The following is a 25,451-nucleotide window of genomic DNA, read 5'->3' as shown; positions in this document are numbered from 1 at the left end:
CAGAAACTGAAGCAGAGGTGGAAAAGTAATTTTCCCCCTTTGTGTCTTTCCTGCTGTTTATGAAAACTGATATTGGAAGTTGTAATGTTGGCATGTTTGGCATTCTTTAGGAAGAGGCAACATCATTAAAACATAACTGTGTGCGACTGTTTGGATAGTGTTCCCATAAATAATTGGATTCATGGACATTTAAATTTAATTCTAGAAATCAAAGCTATTGTAATCAGGACCCGAGTTCTCTTAGGCCTAGTAATTTAATTCCTCCTCCAGCTGAACTATTATGTGTCTCTGTTCCTTGTTATTATGCCAGTAAATTGCTCAGGCAGATGTAGTGATGGATGACGGGCATAAAACTATTTCGCTCTTGTTCGTGGCTAGACGCATACCAGAATGCAGATCACTTTAAACACAGCTGTTTTTGGAAGCACGTTTTCTGTTTGGAGCTGTAAGTGCAACATTCTAGTCATAACAGAGGAGGTGTAGGGAAGTTCCTGGGGGGTACCCAGGGTTGTGTTTGCACTGCCCCACCTGGAAGCACAGTGCTGTCTGAACCCTGGATCACATACTTGGATCCTGTCACTCCATACATGCCTCGTGACAGCATGCACGTTCATGGTTTTAGGAGAATACTGGTTTGATTTGATTTTTCTCCCTGGTTTTATCTGAATTTTCTGCTTACGTTGGAGAACTAAATAGCATCAGTACCTATGATTTTATTGACTACAGAAGAGAGCTCGCACACAATAAATTGGCTGATGACATGCATTGAGTCATCTTTATTCTTTTCACAAGTGGTATGACATTGAGACTCTATAGAAAAATGAGACAGAAGCATTGGGCGCAAAATTTGGGGCATCAGAGCACCTGCTAAGTTTAGGATTCTTTTGAGATGTTGACTCAGGTGGTAGATTTTGGTGCAAGAACTCGGGCAATCAAGAAATCAATTATTGTCCCCCATTTATCTCTGAGCAGATGAAGACTATACCATCTGATTATCAATACCAACGTTTTTCTCTTCCTCTTCTTCTTACCTACTTCTTGTGGAAATCAGCTTTCAAACATAGTAGCAAAAAAGAACAGGTTTCTGTGGTGTAGAAAATGTTAAAATAACCAAATAAGGTTTTCTGTATTAACTCTTCATTTATTAACACACTAATGATTAATTATTGTCAATATTTCTGTTTAATACGTTCCTCCTTTTTCTTTTCTTGAGCCACATGCTTCACCCTCTTTGTGTGTTTTCACTCATTATCCCTTGCATCATATTGAATCGGAATCAGAAGGTTTTCCACTGGGGGTCATACATATCTTTCATATATTTATAGATCTTTCATATATTCAAGTTCTTTCAATTCTGAGTTAACAAGGAAATTCTGTCTTGTGCTATATGCATCTCGCCAAATATCTTTCCCTTTTTCGTCCTCAGCAAAGTTAGTTGTGGCTGTTCTGTGGGACGGTCAGTTTTTGAAAGCCTTTTGCCATCTTCTTTTCTGTCTTCCTAGATGATGGAAATCTGTTCTGTTTCCCTCATATGTTAAAAATCCGATTTCCTAGACCCTGCCTAACTCACACTAGCATTCCATGGAGGTTGTGTCTGACACACACTCTCCAGGTTCCTCTCCCTTCTTCCTCAATAAGCCTCTTGTAGGCAAGAATCAGCATAGGGGAGGAGTACTCCTGTGCTGTCTCTTTTTTCAGGGGGAACGTAAATGTCAAACCACTGCCTTCAGTCCTGTTGCTCTGGTGCTTCTTGTCAAATAAAGACCCTGGCAGATACTCCTGATATGTTGAAATCTTCTTCCACATCTAGCTCTTTTTCCTGTCTTGGTTTTGTCATCCAATCAAGTAAGAACCATCTATTTCTCCTGTCTGGCCAGGTGGAATGGGATATACTTTCATGACTTAACACTTTTCCAGTTTTCATTTATCATTTTTCAAATGCCCTCGACGACGTCTGCACTGGCAGGCACATGATTGCCATAAAGGATATTTTACTAGAACGTTCTAATGTTCCAGACATGCCCTTTTTTTGCCATCCAAATTTGCCGATTTTTTACCACCGTGCGTCACTTTTTCTGATCCCCTCTCCAGTTACACTGCGACTTACTGGGTATCTGTTACCAGTAGTCTCAGCATTGCATAGTATTTCAGTGGTTCACTGAATATTGTTCCCTGACCACCAGCATAAGCATTGTTTGGGAACTTGTTAGAAATGCAAATCCTCAGGTCCCATCCCAGACCCACTGAGTCAGAAACTCTGGGCCTGGTGCTGAGTGATCTCTGTTTTAATAAGCTTTCCAGGTGATTCTGATACTGTGAAATTTAAGAACCACTGAAATACCTGATATTCTGCAAAACTTACACAACTGGTAAGACCTACATAACTATCGTTTTAGTAGGCATCACTGACCACTGGGTACTACAGATTTATTTAAGCCAGTTTCTTCTTCCCCCTCCGTTTCCAGTTTAAACTTTCAATAGCAACATCTGAACCAATTTCCACCTACTCTTCTTGAGTATTTACCATGCAGATGCTTCATGGTATTTTCATGTACATTATGAGAAGTCATCCCTGTAATACAGTAAGCTCCAACTCGTATTGTTGTCCCCTATGCCCCCTATTTAATAGACTTTACTTTTTACAGAAGTTTTAGGTTTATAGACAATTTGAGCAAGAAGTACAGAGAGCGCCCCACTACCCCGTTTTCCATGGCCCCCACCCTCCATTTCTTCTGTTGTTAACATTTTGCACTAGTATGGTACATTTGACCCAATTGATACATTAACTAAAGTTCGTAGTTTATGTTAGAGTTCACTTTTTTGTGTGTTCTATTGGTTTTGACAAATGTATGATGTGTATCCACGGTTACAATATTTTACAGAGTAACTTTACTGCCCTAAAAAAATCCCCTGAGCTTTGCATCTTCATCTGTCCCTTCTCACCCTGAACCCCTAGCAACCATGGAACTTTTTACGATTTGCATAGATTTTGACTTTTTCCAGAATGTTATATAGTTGGAATCATGGTATCCTCTTTTTGCAACTGCATAAACTAAGAAGAGCTGTGCACAAGGGTAGAAAGTTGCGGACCGACTGAGCTGGGATCATACTCTGACCCACTGGCTTTTCATGCTTTGGGTGTGTGTTCAATTCAGTGCCACGTTCCCATTCAGATTTCCAAAATTCCTTATCGTTGCTTTTTTCTCCTTTCCTGAAATTGGTTGAAATGACTATTCCTGTTAATTCTCTTTCCTGCTCCAGTGAAGACAAAGTTGTGGAGGTAGCGGAGGAGGAGGAAGTGACTGACGGGGAGGAAGAAGAAGCTGAGGATGATGAGGACGACGAGGACGGTGAGGAGGTAGAGGAAGAGGCTGAGGAACCCTATGAAGAGGCCACGGAGCGAACCACCAGCATTGCCACCACCACCACCACCACCACAGAGTCTGTGGAAGAGGTGGTCCGAGGTAACCCACTGTGGGCTGGGATAGTCTTTCTCAGGGAAAACGAAAACATCATAGCAGAGTTTGAAGTTTCTATCTAGACTACCACCACTGCCTTCCCAACCAAAAATAAAATTCAAAACAATTTCTTAATGCTTGTTGAATTCTTTGGTTAACAAGCAGTCCAACAATTCATTTCACACGATGTGAAGTCCTGTTCTGTACCTTGTGCGGGCTGCTTAGCAAATGCCAACTTGTTCTGCTACACGCCACCAAACCAGGTGTCGTGTCCTTTGATAAAGGCTGAATTAGGTAGGTGACCTGGGTATTCATTTCCCTGGCGGTGGGGATGTCTTATACTCCATCACCTGTTGCCTCTTCCACCACGTACGCTATGAGTTCCTGGAGGAAAAGGACTGGATTTTAGTTAGTATCGTGCCTTAGAGAAAGTTCAATTAAATCTTAGTTGAGGAAGTAGTTGCAATTAGATTTCATTAAAGAAGAAGGATATTTGATGAGTATCACATTATTTTTTTTGTTATAAGATTTAACTTGGTCGATTTGTATTGCCTTTATTTTATTGGGGAAAGTGACAGTGCCCTCTTCGATAGGTAGATATAGTGTTAGTACCTTACACTTCCTTTTTCTGTTTAATTAATGCTCCTCGTGGGAATGTTGTGAACTGAATGAACTAAAAGACTTCCCTTTTTTCTCAATGAAACAAAGGCAAGCATTTGAGTTTACACTTTACAACCAAGTGTTATTGTAACAACTAGTGAATTCATGGGTTGATTTTCTTAAAGGGTATTTATATGTTTTACAGGAAAAAAAAAAAAAGATAGTCCTAGGATTAGATTGAATGAATATGGAGGGACTTGGTGGATTTCAGTGTACTACAAATACTTTTAAAGTCTACCCACAAATGTTATAACGGCATAAGTCTTTCTTTCACTTTTTATTACAGTGAAATTATTGCAGCTCTGTTGTTAAACTGGAGCTTAAAATGGGATGCTTTCTCTGCCTCGAGATTCCTAATGATCACTGTGGTATCTTCTCTTCATTGCATTTTTATAACTTTATTGATGTACAATTTACATATAAAGTTCACTCATTTTAAGTGTATAAGCGTGTAATTCAGTGGCTTTAATAAATTTACCAAATTGTGCAGTCATCACCATAATCCAGTCTTAGAACATTTTCATCATCCCAATAACACACACCCATTCACCGTTAATCCTTGTTCTCACCACCAGCCCCAAGCAACAACTATCTACTTTATGTCACTACAGATTTGCCTTTTCTAGACATTTAATATAAGTGAGGTCATATATGGTGTTTTGGTGTCTGTCTTCTTTCACTTAACATAGTGTTTTTGAGGTTCTGCATTTTTTTAACTTACTTTTAAAACTGAGATTATTCTGAATCGAGTGCTCAGAATTCACTTAAAATCCATTGTATCACATAGTCTTAAAAAAGAAAGATACAGTACATGATGGATGGTTTATTATTCCCTACTTAATAACAACTTCTTATTCAATTTAGCACATAAGTGCTTGTGTAAGTAGATATACATGTAAGTAAATGCACAGTTTGAGGCACTATTTTTAAATACCTATGGAATCCTTTCCCAGGGTATTTTTCATATGCCTTATAGGGCCATCTGTGACAGATCTGGCCAAATGAACTTGTTAGCTTCAATTTTCCTAGCAGGGAAAGACATTTTTCAGGGCTTTTCCTTTTGAAATCTAAAAGGCATGTGGATGCAAATTACAACAGCTAATAATTTGCAGTGGGGTTGACATTCTTGTGATTTCCATCAAGACAGCTGTTTACACAATAATCAATGTCCACCTTTCAACATTAGCTTTTAATGTTGGTTTAAGCCATTTGCTAGGCTCAGTGGGTTGTATGATGAGAACACACAGGATGGCTGATCCTCTTGGATGTGAAAATCTAGGAGGAAAGAGAAGTCAAAGAAATACAACGTCATCTGCATAGTAAGAACAATGGGCCAATAGCCTATTTCAAAGAGTAAGAGATTGATTGGAGAAGGCATTTGAAGTAGAACTGGAAGGGCTGTGTCATGTCTATCGCTGGATTTTGTGATAGGGTATTTTAGAGTCGGTAGGAATAGCAAAACCAGTACGATGCTACCAGAATATACATGGCATGCGGCATGCTTGAGATACAGCATCAGTCCATTATAAAGTAAGCAGACATCTCGCAGAGTAGTTACAAGAAATTAGGCTGGGACTAAAATGTGGAGACCTTTAAGCCAGGCTGGCAAGTATGGACGTTGACTCAGGGTGATGAATTCAAGACCAACTATGTGTTGAGATTTTTCCGGTAGAAACAATGAAGAGCTTTTGCTTTGATGTTACTGCTATTGGGGTGGGGGTGAACAGAAAGTGAGGTAACTCATGTATTTCAATGAGAGGATGCCATATAAACTTAAGCCCAAGTTCAGACCAAGACAGAATTCTCTTGGCTAGTAAGGTCTTGTTATATTCTAAACTAAGTCCAGTTCTTTTTGCTTCAGTTTTCTGTAAATGTACCATTATTAGACAGTAAGATAGAACTTGAGGGACATATATATGTGACAGTATATTCTATAGAAAGACAAAGGCACTTAAAAGAGAATTTTGTTATTATAAAAATCTCCAGGCTGGAGATATGAAAAAGAAATAACCTGAAAAGATAACAAATTAATGATGTTGATGGCAAGAAGAGGATGAAAGCGACTTTCTACAGGTACATACCTGGCGGCCATTTAGAGGTCCCACATGTTAATGCCAGAAACAGAAGAGCTTTTAATGGAAATTCATCCACTGTCATCCAAGACTCCTGAAATGGGCAAAAGCTATAATTGAGGCAAGTCTTTCTGGGAAAAGAGGCCTAAGAAGGGAAACATGTTAAGGTATACCATAACGTATCAGAGAGCGTTCTGTATTCCCAGCTAGTTCTAATAAAGAAGTAGACGAATTAGATGCCACTATTAAAGGGACCAGCTACATAGAGCCCTTTCTCTCCACGAAGCCCCTTTTTCTTCCTTCTTTGGTGTAGAAGGTGAATTATGGGCCTTCCCTGATGAAGAGTAAAGGCAATGCTAACTTTGTAAAACTCTAATTTCAAGTAGCCTACCCCTGCACTGAAAATAAAAATCAGAAGTGACTTCCGAGGAAGAGATAATGAAAAAAGACTTATAATCTAGTTTTCAATGTTAATGTTTCAGTGCCCGAGAGAAAATGTGATTTTCAACCATACTTAATAAGAAAATTGTTTTTTCATTACCAATATATTGCTCCTAATACGAGACTTTAATGTGCTTCATAAGAGAAAACGCAATACTTTTCTGAAATTTAAGAGAAATCAGCAGAGGGAAGAAAAATGTAGGACATTTCAATCGGGTCATAAAATTTCCAGCCATTTTGTATTGGCATCAGTGACATCAAAGTGGAAGAAGTCAGTTTTAACGGTGTTACTGATTCCTGTAGAGAAAGGTATTGTTTGAAAGTGAGCTCACTGAAGCATCCATCTGGCTTCAAGGTTCCTTGTGTTGGGTTGTTAAGAAAAACTTGGATATGGATCTAATGGGATAAGCCAATACTAATTTGAATACAATAGTATATTTAGACCCTTGCTCCTAATTTTCTGTGTTTTGGGTAGTGAATACTCTTCATAAACCAAAGACATCAGGATAATTTCTGATCCAACCATGTGGTCTAAACTAATTATACATGAGTATTGTAGTAAATGACATAATCCTTGATTTAATCTAGCCAGTTTGGTCCATCCAGAGTAAGGAACTCTGTTTTTCCACTTATGTTCATTTGTTCAGCAAATGTTCCTTATGCCCCTGCTGATTGCTAGGCTCTCTGCTGCTGTGGCAGATGTAATGGGGGGGCGGGGTTAGCTAGTGCTGTGTTGTGGCAGGTTGGGCTGGAATTCCTGGGTTTTCAGAATCACCACTTCCTTTGCTCTTTAGGGTAGTAGTTCTATCTTTTAATCCTTGTAACTGTGTTGTGCAGTAGAAAGTTTACTTCCCCATGTAAAGCCAAGACATCTAAGGCCTAGAGAGATTTTGTTTAAATTGCCCAAAGCCCCAAAGCTGGTAGTGGTGAGGATTTGGACCCAGATGGGCCAAGGTATTTCTGTGACACTAATGTCAAAATCTTCCGTGTCCTTGTCCTTTTGTTTATAAATACACACTATTTCAGTTTAACCTGTGCTTCCTTATAAATGTGTAGTCCTTTGCTACAGGCATATATTCATATTACTGTGTTTCACACTGAGCATTTACTAAACTTTAGAATTCTTATTTAAATAATAATCATCCAGAATCAGCAAACCCCATTTGTTTACGTGTTATCTATGGCTGCTTTCCTGCTACAGAGGCAGAGTGGAGTAATGGCAGAAGACACCACATGGCCTACAAAGCTGAAAACATGTACTATCTGGGCCTCTATAGAAAACCTCTGCTACTAACTATTAGGGAGAAACTATGAAGTTCTTTATGTTTCAGATACTATCATACCAAGTTAATGTCATTAAGGTAACTTTATTATGGTTAGAGGCAGACTAGTATAGATAGCATTTAAGAGAGAATTTTTAATAATTGTATGGCGTTGGTCCAGTTAAGTAACCGTGGTAAGTCTGTTTCATATGTATGGTATAGAGGCTAACAGGATGTTGCGAGTTTATTGCACAAATTACTTTAGATGATCCACGTTAGGTACTTGACGTAGTGCCTGACACATGCTCTTTTAGTTTGTTTTACAAGAATAGGCTGCCCACAGTTCAGTCCTGGCTCTACAACCTACTAACTGGGTAGATTTGTATCAATCAAACAACCTTTAGCCTCATCGCTTCCCACTGTAAAATGGGGTTTAATAATACCTTCCTCATTTTAATCATTTTGTGAAAATTAAATCAAGTAATTTACTGGGAAATAGTAGAGTTACTGGTAAGTACTCAATTAACAGGGTGCTTTGGTTGTCATGGTTATAGGTGTCATTCTGATCCTCCAGAGAACTAAAGCTTACTACCAATTAGGAATGCTAAAGATAACAGATTGCCATCTTAATTATAAAAAGCATCACTGTGACATATCTGTACCTACTGGTATAATAGAGGTGATGTTCCTAGACCTATTAAGAGTGAAAACCAGCTTAAAATCTGTTTCTGGGTCAAAATGTTTTTCATGGATGTATATTGTGTAGTAGGATATCTGCAGTTAAATTTTATGTCCTGCTGAAAATTGAACCAAGATAGTATTAAATGCCACTGCATTTCAAAAGTGTGTGTCATTTCTTACGGGTTATTTGAACCTCTTGGAAGTTCATCTGTTAAGTGGACAGAGACACTGAGGTAGGTGACTCTTTAAGCATCACATATGATGTTGACGTTTAAAAGTCTGATCTAAATGTTCCTTGCCTTGGGCTAGGACTGAACACACACACACACACACAGAATGAAATTATTGTTCTTCTCCCTCTGGTAACCATCAATCTGGGAGAAAGACTATGGGATTTTCTACTGGACCTTGCACCAGTGCTGACTAGACACTCCTAGGTACTGGCCATTGCACTGGTTGCTGGGCACACAGGCATATGGACACTGCGGGCGTGCTCAAGTTGCTTCCAGGCATACCTGCACACTCACTCCTAAGGAAAAACAAGACTCTCCGATCTGACTAGGATGGAATTCTGGCAACACGCCAGAGGGAAGTGCTTGGCCTTCCACTAAGGCATTGCCGAGAAGTTGGCATTTGAGTGATTTTTAAAGGAGAATAGGGATTTGCCAGTTAACGGGGCACCAAATAGAATGACTCATAAACCAGTGGCTGGCATTGATCTCAAGGATAGAGGAAACAAAGCTTAGTCTAATTCGCACATCTCTGATGTTACCTTTCTGTAATGGATGTGACACAAGGTATCCTGTAATTCCCTAATAAGATTCTTGCTTATCTTTCATATTTAACATTTCACAGCTTTGGGGTGAAACTGTGAACGTGACTTGCTACGAACATGAAAATATACTCACATTCTTGTGTTGGAGGCCTCAGTGCAGCCCTCTGCCCCAAAATGTATTCAAAACTTCATGGTATGTTTGGAAACAGGGTAAGAGGATAATGGGTCCCCTTTCGAGGAAGACTTCACCTCTGTGTTCTAAGGGCCACTCCTGTTCCTGGACCAGAAAGCAGCATCCTTTCTAATGACGTTGAGAGGACTAGTGTCAGCACCAGGCCTAGATGTAACCTGTTATTTTGTATCCGATGGCATGGCAGCCATTGATTTGAGGTGTTTGGTGTACTCTTTGATAGAGGCCAAGTGAAGCATGGCACGGAGACGCTTCTTTCTACGTAGTTTAGTGGTCCCAATTTAGTAAGCCCACTCAGACACTTAGGTTATTTAAAAGTTGAGAGTGAGGAACAGAGCCATGTAAAAAGTTGTGTGTTTATACATTTATAATTTTCTATTTTTTAGTAGAAAATTTATTGAGATGCAATTTGCATGCCATAAAGTGTAGAGTCAGTGGTTTAATATGTTTGCAAAGATCTGCCTTGTCACATAGAAAATTTAGTTTTCAACTTCATTTTGCTTGAAATATTCCATGACTAGGAGTACTTAGTTACTTCTCCTCTTCCATTTCTATATTGTTTTATTTGTGTCACGGTACTTTAATGTTAGAATAGTGGAAAGAAGCGTCTCCGTGCCATGCCTCGCTTGACCTCTATCAAAGAGTACACCAAACACCTCAAAATCAATGGAATAGTGGAAATAAAATGCTAAAGACATTTTAATGCAATTATGCCTGCATTTATTAAAAATGAACATTTTCAGTCCAAATCAATTAAAAGCCAGAAACTGGATTTTTAAAGATTAGTCTTTCTCATGTCTTCTCGCAATTAATTGGCTGTTCCAAAAATATGCAAATGTCTCAGACACAATTGCATGTATGTACACAATGAAGAGTTGGCAATTAGGGAAAAGAGATCAAACCTAAGAAAAGAAATCTAGCAAATAAGAAAATAAGAGAGCTGTTCATTGAAACATGCATGTCATTGTCATAGGCATACCTTTTTACTATGTATTTACAAGGTCTGACAATTAACGTTCACAAATTCATCCCAGAAAAAGTGCTACATCCCTCATTTCTGAATATCACTACGGTCACCTTCGAAGTGCTCCCCTTGCGAAGCTGTGCACCAACACCAGCGCCTAGTCCCCCCTTCAAAGCAGTTTTGGAACTCTTTTTGTCTGGAATGCCCATCAGAGCTGTCATTGTATTACCCTTGATGTCCTGAATGTCATCAAAATGTCTTCCTTTCAATATTTCCTTTATCTTTGGGTAAAGAAAGAAGTCATTGGGGGCCAGATCAGGTGAGTAGGAAGCGTGTTCCAATAGAGTTATTTGTTTACTGGCTAAAAACTCCCTCACAGACAGTGCAGTGTGAGCTGGTACATTGTTGTGATGCAAGAGCTGTGAATTGTTGGTGAAAAGTTCAGGTCATTTTGTCTAACTTTTTCATGCAGCCTTTTCAGCACTTCCAAATAGTAAACTTGGTTAACTGTTTGTCCAGTTGGTACAAATTCATAATGAATAATCCCTCTGATATCAAAAAACATTAGCAACATCGTTTTCACTCTTGATTTGCACTGATGGAACTTTTTTGGTCGTGAAAAACTGACTGACTTCCATTGTGCACTTTGACACTTTGTTTTAGGGTCCTATTGGCACACCCATGTCTTATCACCAGTGATAACGCAGCCCAAAACATCGTCTTGACTCTCCCAAATGTCTTAGCAAACTTCAACTCTCCTTTGCTTTTGTTCATCAGTGAGCTCCTTTGGGACCATTTTTGCACACACTTTTCTCATGCCAAGATTTTTAGTTAAGATTTTCCTAACTGTTTCTCTATCAATGTTTACTTGGTCTGTTATGCTTCTCACAGTTAGCCAACAATTTTGACACACAATTCAATGTATTTTTGCAATATTTTCATCAGTTCTGCTCGTTACTGGCTGCCCTGACCTCTCTTCATCAGTGACACGTTCTCTCCCCTCAGAAAAACGTTTAATCCATTTGTACACTGCCATTTTCTTCATGGCATTATCCCCCTACACTTGGACTAACGTGTCTCTGATTTCACTTCCACTCTTACCAAATTAAACAAGAAATGTAATGTTTGTTCGTTGCTCTAATTCAAACTCAGACATTCTCACAACGGCACACAAAAACACTCAACAACAATAATGAATGCCACTCAGCAAGACTCTACCACACGTCAACACAAACACAGCTGTGAGACACTGATATACCAAGGTTATGAAACCTTACTGAGCTGTTTGTACAGTGCTGCCAATGTAAGCACATGGGGACAAGTTCATGAACTTAATTGTCAGACCTCATATGTACATTCCTCTTAATAAGCCAAAGTCTATGCAACTTCTTCCTAATCCTTTCCCTCTGGTCCTTAAAATCACTTCCTAAAGAAAGTGATTTTGACATTTCAGCAGCACATAAAACATGGTTGATCCCAGTTCTTCTCAAACGTTAATGTCCATGCATGTCACCCAAGGCACTTGCTACATATGGATTCTGAGCCCATAGGTCTGGAGTGGGTCCTGAGCCCTGGGTGATGCTGGCCCTACTGGTCCTTGGACGGCACTTTCAGCAGTGGTCTCCTAGTGTTTCGTGACCTCCATTCTGTGCAGATGTAGGAGGTTGAGGCAGGGAATAAGAAACAGAAAGGGCAAACCATCCTTCTCTATGGTGTTCTTAATATAATATCAGATGTCACCAAGTGGAAAAGAATCCTGATATGTCTGCCCACCAAGCCATTTTGTAAAAGTTCAACTGTTAAGACCAAGCAAATTAGAAAACTCTTAGAATTTACCTACCTCTCTTATTGTTGCTAGTTTCACTTGTGCCCATTTCCTCTCATTTGTGTGGTATACCCAGCCGACTCCCGTTAGCCTGTAAAAGCTGATTATTAAAGTATTGAGGAATTTGGTGAGCCACGACCATGGGTAGCTTGGAATACCAATGGTGGAAGTATTGACACCATGGAAATCAGCAAACACTATAAATCGGAATGTTTGAGGTTGTTTTGTTTTGTTGTTTTATTTTTTCTGGAGACATCCAGTTTCCCAACACGCCCCGCCTCAGAGTCAATGAGAAAAATTACTTCCTCTTACTTCCACCCAAGGACATGACATCTTGTCTTGTTCAGTGTTTCGCGCTTCTTGTAATATTGTGTTGTGCTTTAGACTAGCCACACAGCTTAGAGAAAAACAAGTTTATTTCCATAACAAACAGGAAACAAAGTATCAAGAAAAGTCATAGTGGTGCCCTTTTGTGAATGCTGGGCAACACCACCAACATAAGTACTGATTACCAACACCAACAGAGTACTGACTTCTCTAAATCAGGGGTGTCCAAACTGCGGCCCGCGATCCACTTTTAATTGGCCGCAGCAGATTCCAAAAATATATTTAGTTTACTTAAATAAACCAGGTTTGGCAATACGTACTTCACTTCGAGTGAGTGGCCCGGCTGTTTGTGTGTTTTACCGCGTATGGCCCTTGGTGAAAAACGTTGAAAAAAGTTTGGACACCCTTGCTCTAAATGCTTTGCAAGTGTATCTCCTTTACGTGCCCTTTTATAAATAATGTTTCATCGTGAAGGGATGTGCGAATAGGGTCAGGTATAATTGGAATTAGAGACGTATTGGATAGTTTTAGAGAATCAACACAATTCAGTAAAAGGCAAGTAAACTGCAGATATCTTCTAGAGATTTCCGTAACAAATTAGCACCTGCCATTTCATACTGAGTCAGTGATTTCATTACTAGCACAGCTGTTCCCATCATTTGTTTATATATTTCAACTCGTATTGGAGGCTGACATGAGATTTGTCATAAGACTTTAGTTGAAGCTTCCTTGCCTAATTTTACATGCCTCTATTTAGTAAAATATGATTAGTAGGTAATAAATATCTGATCGTTTGTTGTCGTGATCAGAGTAATTTTCTGTTAGACATGTTTTTCAGTAACTACTTGCTGATATTTGCAAGCGTATTATAAATTCGCTTTTGCATAAAAAGTACATGTATCTGTGGTTGTGAAAAATACATTGTAAAAAATAATTAGATATCTAGTCTATTGACTTTTTAAATTTTTCATCCATAGGAATAAAGCACAAATTTGTCTACTTAATTCCTTAACGGAATGTAAGATCACTTCTAATAACTGAGGCTCATGAAGTGTCACCTTATTGTCATATTTAGAATTGTAGCGATAACGTAATCAGGCTGAAAACTAAAGTTATATAAATGGCATTGAGGTCATTTGTTTTCATTTTTAATGGAGTGAATGTTTAGGCACATATGTCAACATTTATTTGACATATTAAAGATAAGCATTTTTAATAGATTTGAACACTCATTGTTTTCATTTTATTTTACAGTTAATATTAAACAACTGATTCACTTTGAGGTCAAACAATATTTGTCTTCTTCCATTTGCCCTTTCTACTCTACTTTAAAATTGCAAAATATGTAATCTTTAACTCAAGGAAAGTAGATCTATTGATCTGCCTAGCTTTTTAAGAAGGCATTATAATTATTGCACATTTGAAAGTGGGATTTTCTCCCCATCCTAGTTTCCACTTTCACAGCTGTCTTTACGCTGCATTTTTTTAAAAGGTGTAAAATTAGCATTCTAACTTTGATAGTCCACCAAAAAAAAAGTGCTCCAATCTCAAATCTATTTAGAGTTAATTTTTTTGTGATGAAGCATTATTTTTCAAACAGTGAATTACATAATCGCTTATATAATGTAGGGAGCTCTAGCTCTGCTGCTGTCTTGTGTTTGTATCATATTGATTTATAGGAAATGGAATTTAGTGTTGAAACCAGCACAAATCTCAGCAAGGATCTCCCTTACGAAGATGAAAGACATATGGAGCCTTTATTTCATCATATAAACTTTCAGACTGCTTTGTGTACACTCAGATTTCAGTTTATTCAATGGTCTTTTGTCTTCAAGGGTGAATAGAGCTGTTATAAAAGAAGAGATAACCTTTCCTGACAGCAGAATTCAGCTAGATGAACATTAGGAAACCAATTTGTGATCTTAAACATTTAAGAATTAAATATGAATAAATAAAGGTTATCGTTCCATAGATGTCCATGTAAGTCTGTGCCTATGTTTCTGGCTAACTTCAAACATTCTCTTTGAGAAATATTTCTGCTTCTATGATTCTAGGCAGATTTTCTCCCTCATTATTATATGTAACACTTACTTTGAATAAAAAGAAAAGTGAATTGGAATCTTTCAAAAGACCAGTTTAACAAATGATTTCAAAATGTGAGTTTTTCATATATTATTATTTTAGGTTTTGAGAAAAGAATGAAGATGAGAAAAGGAAAATACAGTTTTGATTTTCACATGAATTCTGTGTGAGGTTACAGTAATAAAAGGTCTAATTTTACATGCTCTACATTTTAATGGATGATATTACAATTTTCCACTGAGTGGTTATAGTAATCAAAATGAAACGTTTTTCACAGAATTTTCTAGAGATTTCCATAGATTAGGAAGGAATAGATTTTTCTATTCAAAAAAATAATGTAAATATAAGCTTTTAAAGTCTCTTGAGGTTTCTTTTCCTCTGAATCTGGTCATGCAGCTTATAAATTATATATTTCAGGACTCAATGCTTTAAAACACTCCTACTTGATTGGAATGTTGATTAGGTAGATTGCCTGGTCATTTTCCATTACTAGGGAGGAATTTAAAGGAAACTTTCTCAAACTGGGATTTATAGCCCTTTTATGGAATTACTCTGAAATGATAAGAGATTTGAGGAAAGAAACAAGTTTAGAAATCTAAGGCAAATTGAACTCCCAGCATTCCTCTTATATGTTTTTTAATGTGTGATTTTTCTCCCCCCCATTTTTTGGAGATGCTTATAGATTCATATGCGGTGAAAGAATGAGTACAAAGATATCCTGGGTAGCCCTCACCCAGTTTTCCCCGTCTGTAGTGTCACATCACAACTGTGAAGCTGACATGGGCCCCTAACACTTGTTCAACTCATGTATGTGCTGCTTCTCCTTTCTGCAGAGAGTCCTCGGCCACCTCCTTAATACTTAGTAACACCTGTGTAAAAGCATTAGCGTAAGACTTCCCCAGCGCTCAACCTCTCCCAGACAAAGCAGAGGTTCTCTTTTCAACTACGTGGATAGTTTTTCTGAAATGATGAAAGATTAGAGAAAAGGTCAGTTTGACCTCAGTGAGGTCAAACACCGCATGCCCTTCCACAGAGTAAGAATATAGTTATGAGTGAGAGATGAACAACGACCCATTCCACTCAGAGTCTCCTCTGAAATCCACTTTACTCCTCTAGTCAGAGAAGGAAAGTGATGGGCAGGACCTGGTTGATGGTTGACCTGCAATGCTGGTAATTGGAGGGATGATAATGACATACCCGTTCTTGCCTGTCCCGGCTGGCTCCGGTATGGGACAGCAGATCAGAAACAGCTGGATGGGGTGATTGTCTCTGACAGGTTCCAAAGTGACAGAGACACATTCTTACCCCTTTTCTTCCAGGCTCACGTATGTCTACTCCCCAATACGTTGTGTATTTGACATTGTGTTATCGTACACTGTTATACCAGCTGTGACCATATTAGGTCAAATATCTTTTTGTACGTGAGTGACATGGGATTGATCGCTATGGTCGACCATGTCCACACACATCAAAGTCATGAAATTATTTGGGGCTATTCTAAGTCAGGTCAGCAGCCCTGATAATGTCAGGAGAGCCAACAAAACATCCTGCAAACGGACAATGCATCACTCTCTTCTTTGCCTTTTCAGTTTGATGGATAAAGACTCTCATTGGAGACTCCAACAGAAATCGTGTGTGTCTCATGTAGTTCTTTTGTTGATTTATAAATGGATTTTGAGTCCTGAATGCTTTTCTTGTTGATTGGGGCTCTATAAATTAGCTGTAACAAAAAGTTTCATAGCCATTTAGATTGAGGCAGAAGAAAAAAAAAAGAATATAATTTAAAAAAACAAACGTGCCATTATGTTCCACTGTTGGTATAAGAAAACAGCAATATATTGTAACCTCATTTAAGTTGTGAACTGGGAGGTTTTGCCTTTATCAGGAGTAAGAAATTGTGACTGGGACATACAAGGGCAAAGATCTGTTATGGATTATATCCTTTGATCATCATTTTTTCATCCCATTACTTAACTTGCACCCACCTGGAATTCTGCCACTTTACTTAGTACATAGGAGATATCATACAGTCAGGTTTTCTGCCCCTGCAGAGCTGTGATGTATACTACGGGGCCTGTGGCAGACAAGTCTCAGACCACACGTATTTGGTGCCGTAAGTGGTATGAATTGTGAGCACCAATGGAAGCTCAGAAGGCACCGTTGCCTTGCAGTCTTGTTGGAATAGTAAGCCTGAGGAAGAGATGAATGAGAAGTGTTACCATGTTTAGAGAAAAGAAATCGCACGTTACATGAACATGTACAAATTGGTGAAGGAGATACAGAGAAGGAGGGAAAAGCCAACCTGTGGGTACTTACTACTACAGAAAACAAGGTCTAGGAATGGAGATAGCTGGTGGTTGTGATTGTCAGATACTCCACATCTGGGCTTGGTTTTTAGCTCTGCAGCCCTGAAGCTGCTTTGTCAGTAACTCAGAGGTGATCAGACCCCCCCCAAAAACTAACTTACTCTATATAAGTTAGAATGCTAGTTCTTTCATTTGGAGGGGTAAATTGAATTGCCTAGTGGATGGGATACTTGAGTCAACTGGTTGGCAGATTTTCATCGTACTGGAGGATTCTTTGCAGACAGCAAACTAAAAACACATGGTAGCTGGGCGAGCAAGGACTTTCAAAGCAACAGTATTGAATGAGATGATTTTAATTATGGGTGACATTGAACTTGATGCTCCTGGAACCAAATGTTTCCATCTGAAAACCATCTAAAGAGAGCCAGAATGATCTTAGATATCTGTTAAACTGGGCATTTCTCCTGCAGAGAGTCTGACACTCACCTTCTGGGGCTCAGTGCTGACTGCCCCTCCAACTCTGTTGGCATCATCATGAGGGCATGGCTTCTGGGTTTGCCATCATCTCTTGACCTTAGTTGGAAACAGCAGTAAGTCTTGTGTATAGGGAAGTAAAATAGCAGTTTTCTTTTACATCGACCTTGTGGATCTTTGTCTTGGAGTGATTGGGGTCAGTCTGTTGATTATTCCTAATTTGGAAGCTCTGGGTTTCGCCTGGCTTTTATCTTTTAAATGAAGAGCGCTTCCCCCTGGCGTGTTAGTAACACTAACAATAAGCCAGAAGTTTGTGCGTGCTATGGCATCAACAGACTCTCTGTAAGCCTAGGCAGGGCACAAATCAAGTTGGAGAATTGTGTTACTTCTAACAAAAATGGAATAGACATGCGAGGTAGATTTCTTTTTCTAATCACTGTAAAAATGGAATTGGACAGGTTACTACACCTTGAGTCAGTCAAGGGTTGTGAAACTGATCGTGGGGAGGGTGGCAAAGAACATTGACAGGTAAGGTGTGTTTTAATGTAAAACAATACGTGGTATGGATTAACAAATTAGAGTTGGTTGACTATGTTTTATTGTTTGGGACATTATTGTCCAAGGGACAGATAAATATACAGATAAAAATTGTTTTTAATTAGAGATAAGCAACTTTAAGTCACATTCACAGATATTACATATGCTTTCAAATACAGTCCGTCAGTGGAGAGACTGGCTGTCTCTGAAGACTGGATCACACGCAAACTATGTGTAATTATTTTATACTTCAAGTCAAGACAGTCATTTATTAAAGATAATGAGGTATTTGTGAGAGGTTCAATTATTTGCATCCTAACCAGACACAATCCTTTGACCTATAAAGTCAATTCGAAGTTATTTTAAAAGAAGAGTTTATTTTTTATGGTGAAGAAATGTTTTGATGTGCAGACCCCTTGAGGCATTTAATATTAATCTAAAAGCAAAAGATCTGTTCACCTCTAGCTGGAATCTTTTTATTACTGCTGAGAGCAACCTTCATTACACCAGATAGGAATGCCCTGCGTTGTTTCCGAGGTAATTCTGCTAGGTCATTAAATTCCTCCGTAAATGGTTGGCAGACGCTGCCTAATTCACGCAGCACCAGTTACCCCGGGGAGGACTGATGGTGGTAGCAAAGTAAACGTGTACATGAACGGTGAGCCGGTACCTTTTCATGCTAAATGTGGTTCCCCACGTCTCGTCTGATTAGAGGTGTGCTCTGAACAAGCCGAGACGGGGCCATGCCGAGCAATGATCTCCCGCTGGTACTTTGATGTGACGGAAGGGAAGTGCGCCCCTTTCTTTTACGGCGGATGTGGCGGCAACAGGAACAACTTTGACACAGAGGAGTACTGCATGGCCGTGTGTGGCAGCGTCAGTAAGTGGATCTTCCTCAAGCCCGGCCACCTTTCGTCTTTCTCGCCACTGACTGCTCCTTGTAACAGATTGGTTTTCCTGGCTCTTGGGGATGGGTCTGTTGCTACCACTAACCCCATTTCTGTCAACCTCTCTAATCGCCAGGCATCTCCTCCAGTATGTTCAATCACGAGCACACATCTCCGTCTCTCTAATAAAGCATGGCCATGGATGTGTTCTTTTACTAGCTGCAGTGCATACGTCTTGCATCTCTAGGGACTTTTGAGCGCTTCCTGTAAGCCCAGCTGGAGTCTGTTTTGTCTTCTCAGCTGTTTTCTGCAAACGTATACGTATGTTTGTCTGTGTACATGTGTGTTCAGGTCTGTGCATGTACACTTCACGTGCAAATAAGGTTTACCACTGGAAGCCTGGCTGATGAAGCTCCAGTTGCATTGGTAAGCATATTTGCTGTGATGAGTATCTTGAAGTTATTTCACAACCTGGGACTTGGATAGTGGTGGCGAGGGAATGTGAGCTAACTGAGCACATGCACTTCAAATGTTAAAGGGCGGAAATGTCCCTGTGGCCCTGAGCTTACACTTGGACATTTGCAATGGCAAGTTTTCATGTCTTCTCTTGGAAATAGAGAGAAGAAAACTCTTAACCTTAGAAACCTTCAACGACAGAAAGCAAGGGGAATATAATTTTCAAAGCCTTTTCTCTTGAACTCGAAGCTTTTCATTACTCTGGGAGATAAAGAAATGAAGTCACAATGACTTAAATGGGACTTGAACCTTTTTCCACAAAGGTAGTTCTCAGGAAGTAGTTAGTAATACACAATACACCGGATATATGGGACTTTTATTCTTAACAGCCTTTCCCATTAAGTTCCCAATTTTGTTTCATTTAGTTTTTGTTCATGAGGAGGAAGTTTTAAGGATTCAAGAAACAGTTCTTCAACGTGATCAATTAAAGATTAAATTCAATAATTTTGCTTTGTTTTGTTTTGTTTTGGGAGACCCCTGCCTTGTCTCCCTTTTTCTTGAGAGGGTGATAGTCACCATGTCCCGCCTGGGATTCCTGGAGATGATCTAAATGGTTTTCCTGTGTGATCACAGGATTAAGCTAAACAACAACAGGACCTGCACCGTTAAGACCATCTGTTTGTGAAGCCCCCTATCTCTGTGGAAGCGGATGGAATAGTACCCGTTGGTCTTTTCTGTAGGAGATGACTCCACTTCTGTCAGGAGAAGTGAGAACAGGTGGAAGCCCTGGTAACCCCACGGGCATCTTTCCTGGTTCTGATTGGACGATTGCAGCTTCTAGCTCAAAAGACTCCTTTCTTCAGTTTCAAACAAAGAATTTAATTAGGTCAGGTACCATGGAACACAATGGGGGATTCTGCTGCCTAGAGCCTTTTGAACAAAGGGCTTTTGTTAAAGTGATTCTGACTGGTTTAGCTGCTGGCAGAGATTTTCTGGCCGATTTCCAACTTTTTTCTCGCTTTCCCTGAGGTGGATTTATTTTTTGGAGTATAAATATATATGTACATTATATAAGAAAGAGAGTTTTTAAGAATTATTAGCAATGATGGATTTGCCTCAATAGAAGTTTTCCCTCAATAGAAGTTTTCCAAAAAACCCCAACAGCAGCCCCTGCACACCCCCTCTTCCTTTGATCAGTTTGACTTGACTCAGTCAGGCTGGGAGCAAGCAGCAGGTACCACAGGTCAGATGGAGCCTCTGAAGGTGTCCTGGATGGCACACAGTTTGCTGAGTTTTGTAAAAAGTAGGTGCTCCCAACAAAGATGTAATGGATAAGCCAATCAGTACTTTGTTTCAGGGCAGGTGCGTTATAGAAAAAGCAAACGAGAGGTTGAAGGTCAGAAAGATGGACACGTAGTGTAAATAAAGCCTCAACACCTGGCTAGAACCGAGAGGCGGAGGCTGCCCTGTGAAGGGATGAAACAAACAGAAGCCATGAAGAATGGATAGAAAGGAATTGATGATGCTTGGCACTAAAGAGGAAGGATGGGAGCAAGAAAGCCTTCAGCAGAGTACTTGGGTGTGCTATCAGAGGCAAAAATAGCCAGCATTCTAAGATGTTCTTGTGGAACTATATCTTCGGTTTATATGTTTACTTTGGTTTCCGGAGCCAAAACTAGGGTATCTGTTTAGATTTTATTTTTAATTCAGTGATTTTGTTTTCTCCTTTGGTTAGTGGAATCCTGTGAGTTTCAGCCATCATTCCCATGTTTCTATTTTTGTTTTTAGTTATGTTCTTTTATTTTTTCCATAGTGTCCCAAAGTTTACTCAAGACTACCCAGGAGCCTCTTCCCCAAGATCCTGTTAAACGTATGTCGTCATGCACTTGAGCAGAGGGGAGGAGGGGAGGAGGACCTTGCATGGCTGGATTATAACTCCAGCATCATCACCTTCTTTGCATGGTTCTGTTTCTTAAACACCTATCTTTTCATAAAATGTTTATTTCCATTGCCTTGCTCATAATTAATTATATCTGATTTTGCCAGGTAACTTCAGATGTCAGGCCAAGGGCATTGACTAAGCTGCTTCTATTTCTAGTTTCCTTTTTATTTAGCATGATTCTATAAAATGTCATCTATACAGCATTACTATTGTGTTTTATTTGGCATCACTGTTTTATTTTCTAAAGCTAACAAGATGGCACAATTTAACAAGAGGCCATGTTAAGAAGTGACTTGCTTCCCTGAAAAATATTCAATACGCATGCATTGTACTAACTACGGGTCTGAAACATATGTACTGGCTTCAATTGTGTGTGTTGTAAGACAGCTGTTACACTTTAGGAAGTGAAAGAACTATCTCTTCTTCCTCTCCCTGAATGCACAACCAGTGGGACAGAGGTGCCCAACTTGTGATTTTATCATTAAGATGTAGAGAATGAGTTTACTATAAAGAAATGTTATATCAGCCTACCTTACAGTTGCCTATGCTTTGTGGTGATTTCACTTAGCATATCAGTCTAGCTTAGTTTAAAAATATGGTGTCAAACACACAGTTACTCATTTTAAAATTTGGATTATATCCAGAAATAAATTTATCCAGAGTTAAATTAAGGATGGTATATACTATTGATGCTTGTGGTTGTTGCTGAAAGAAACGAACCGATTTCAGTTGTAGCTTAAATGTAATGAAAATTAACATGTATCTATATTATCCTAAAAAAAAAAAAATCTAGTCTCAAAGTTGATGAAATCAATTATCTTTTTTTTTTTTAAAGATATGTTATATTTGGAGAATAATGTAATTTAGAAAAGATTTTATCATAGACCAGAAAGTTTTTTAATGGCCTCCATAAATTCAAATGTATTCAAAGTATATATAACTTTTGAAGGATGTGGTTTTTACTACCACTCTAAAGATATTTCCTATGATTGTGAAAAAGCATTTTTTTTTAAGAACATCGAAAGTTTGGCAAGGAGTAGACATAGAAGGATGAAGGAAAACTGTAGATATTACACTGGAAGATTGATAATGCAGTGATCTGCATGGCATGTTGCATTTTACCAGGCATTTTCATGGATCGTTTATTTTTTCTCAGGAACATTTTGTGTGTGTTTTCCTCATTTCCTTTGTGCACATGAGAAAATGAGGCTTAAAGAGTTTAGTGACTTGTTCTCATCCATCAAACATGGCAGGTTTGAAACCTAAATGATCCTGTGGCTGTGTTCCATACTCCAAATGGCCAAGTATTTGGTTCTAACGTTGTTTTCTAGATTAGAAAAATTATATTTGACGTTCAGAAGCACATTTTAAGAATAAAAGATAGTGGAAAGTGGATGAAGAATATTAAAAACATTTTTTTTTGTAAATTCCATGAGCGTAGCACACGTCAATAAATTAAACATCTTTCCCACATGCTAATTTCATTTTAACATGTGAAATAATTGTGTTTTCCCATTTTTATTAGTTAATGGAAGTGAGCATCATCATTTGAATAAATTTATTTTCAAAATCCTTGCGTCCTCCACTCTTACAAACAGATGTTGAAAATCTTTTGTAATCATCTGTCTCCCAGTGATTTTCTCCACCTACTTGTAGTGGGTTTGGGATCCTGCCACCTTTCTCTTCTAGGAGAATGAAGTGTGATATGAGCAGTTATATTTTCTTATCTACTTACAGAGACTGTTCAGTCACAGCAAGTGAAGGGTTTTGCAGTGCTAGTACGAACAGACTACAGAAAGCATATAATTTCTAGTTATTTATAGCTTGTGTAGCTCTGCTGTCTTATTTATAGCAAAGCTGCACATTTGAATTGAAAAAGTCATGGTCATCTGGATGTCAAATGCAGGTAGCATACTGGAGTTGGAGAAAATGAGCCAGAACTAGGAAGGTGAGAAAGCCCATTTGATTTGGCAGCTTGGGCTTGCACTTGGCCCCTTCACCAGCCTAGGGCTAACTGGAGGGTATCTCTTTTCACAAAGGTGGTTGTTTTTGTGGGTTTCTCAGTCTGAACTGGCTTCTAGTCAAATAATAAATGTGAGCTGAGATAGAAAAAGCTCGTCAGTTAAACTGATACAAGGTAGTACATATGGAGAAAATGTGTGATGGTCTACATTATAAATACAATAATTTTCTTGTCAAGATTATAATTAGACTTTTCCAGATTTTAAATGTTTGTCATAAAATCAAATTTTGAGCATTTCAATTTTAAGGGACACTGATTTTTTCGGTTTTGTTGTTATCATAGATAAGAATCTAAGCTAGAGATAGAAAGGATAGAGATGTAAGGCTTTCATTTTACTCATAAACTTATGGATTTGAATCCTTTTTAAAATTCCTTTCCCGTTTGGGATAAAGTATCTTGTGAGATCAGAGTTGTTTGTGATATTACTTTTGTGTCCGCCTATTTGGGTTTAGGACAATGATCAAGTTTTACATGCAGTCTGCTCAGTGCAATGTTTGTGACCAGTAACATTACTTACATATTTATTGATTAGTTTACATTTCAAGCAGAAAGTCTGATCATTCCCCCGCTAGTATTCCCCCATTAGATTGCATCTCAAAAGGCAAACAAACTGACTCTTCAATGTCATTTAATCTCACAAAGAGCATCATGCCAGTTGACTCCACCAAGGGGTTGGACCAAAGCGAATGACAAATGACCCATTCTGGGTCCTTTTCCTGCAGGGAGTTTTGGTGCAAACAGTATCTAAACCAAGGTCTCTCAGCCTCAACGCTATTGACATTTTGGGCCAGATAACTCACTGCTGTGGGTGCTGTCCTGTATGTGGAGGATATTTAGCAGCATCCCTGGCCTCTGCCCACTAGATGCTGGTAACACCACCCCAACTGTGATTACTAAAAATATCTCTAGACTTTGCCAAATGTGCCCTGCGGCGGCCAAGATCACCCCCAGTTGAGAACCTCTAATCTAGACGAGTAGCGTGTCCACATCTGATTCAGAGATATGACTAGGCTGGTGTAAACAGGTCTGCTTTCCATCAGCTTGAAGGCATGTTGAAGTGTTAGAATGTCAGAAGCCTCCAATTCTAAACAGATGTTTACGAAATTGAATGTGTTAGACCATTCTCCTAGCTCTCGATATTTGCAAGTTAAGGTAGAAGTTGCTGTTCTGACTGTAGTATTCGTTAAATGTCTCAGTATTTTCGCTCTAATGTAAACTCTCCTGGTGAAGCAGAGAATAAACCAGCAAACCAAACCCTGCGTTGGAGGTACATAGTCACCATATATGCCCCGACCTCCTCTCTCTGTGTCATCCTTGTTTCCCAGAGTATCAGCATATTCTAGGGAACCATCTGTAGAGAGGCCACCTAGCCTTGCTACACAGGTTACTTGGCATCTAGGATATACCTTGGGATCATGTTTATGGCTAGAGGATCTCTGCGTAAGTGTCGGTCTGGTCTCGTGCCAGATTGGTGAAGGGGTAAAGAGTGATTTCTAAATGGCCCATGTATAATAGAATAGACTAGGCCACTTCCAGACAACAGAAGAACTGGAACATATTAAATCAGCCCAAACCACCCTCCCCCACCCCGAGTTCTAAGACTGTTGTCTCAGAAGTACACAATTTGCAAACTGTAGATAACTCACCACGTGGCCTTTGAATGGAATGTACCACCATAGCCCCAGAGTTGTCAAGTCCTGTCATAACATCAAGGCCATTTAGTCTTTGGCCAGACTTGAACCGTTCTTCTTAATCCGTATATTGTTCTTAAGCTGTATTTGTTCTTCCAATGGTGAAAAAGCAACTATTCCCATTACCACATTCCCTAATGCTAACAGAACTATGATGTTTTTATAAAACTGCCAAGCAGTATTAAAAACAACTAAAAGCATCAAAGGTGTGGTGGTGTGTTAAATTATATGTCACATCAGTGCCAATAAAAATCTGTTAGGTTGACAAGTATCAGAAGCTACATCTTTGGTACCCAGAAATGATCAGGATAAAAAGAGTGGCTTTTTTTTTTTCAAGCTATCATAGGGAGAAACCCTAACATTGAAAAGAATTGATTTGCTCAGCCAACCATCATTTA

General features: G+C 39.0%; 1 protein-coding gene across 6 annotated transcripts in view; it reads left to right on the top strand.

The window, feature by feature from the left end:
* Nucleotides 1–25,451, top strand: part of APP (amyloid beta precursor protein) — a 245,044-nt gene that overhangs the window by 131,463 nt on the left and 88,130 nt on the right. For 2 of the 6 annotated variants that reach the window (XM_033127050.1, XM_033127043.1), the window contains exons 6-8: nucleotides 3,262–3,464; nucleotides 18,767–18,934; nucleotides 21,211–21,267. In XM_033127050.1, coding sequence (XP_032982941.1) covers nucleotides 3,262–3,464; nucleotides 18,767–18,934; nucleotides 21,211–21,267 — 428 coding nt within the window. The remainder of the gene's footprint in view (nucleotides 1–3,261; nucleotides 3,465–18,766; nucleotides 18,935–21,210; nucleotides 21,268–25,451) is intronic. The other 4 variants (XM_033127069.1, XM_033127059.1, XM_033127085.1 and 1 more) reach the window with 2 other exon arrangements.

Source organism: Rhinolophus ferrumequinum, chromosome 2 (assembly GCF_004115265.2).
Source record: "Rhinolophus ferrumequinum isolate MPI-CBG mRhiFer1 chromosome 2, mRhiFer1_v1.p, whole genome shotgun sequence".
In the NCBI taxonomy this organism is placed as follows: Eukaryota; Metazoa; Chordata; class Mammalia; order Chiroptera; family Rhinolophidae; genus Rhinolophus; species Rhinolophus ferrumequinum.
This window is presented reverse-complemented; position numbering and strand designations above follow the sequence as displayed.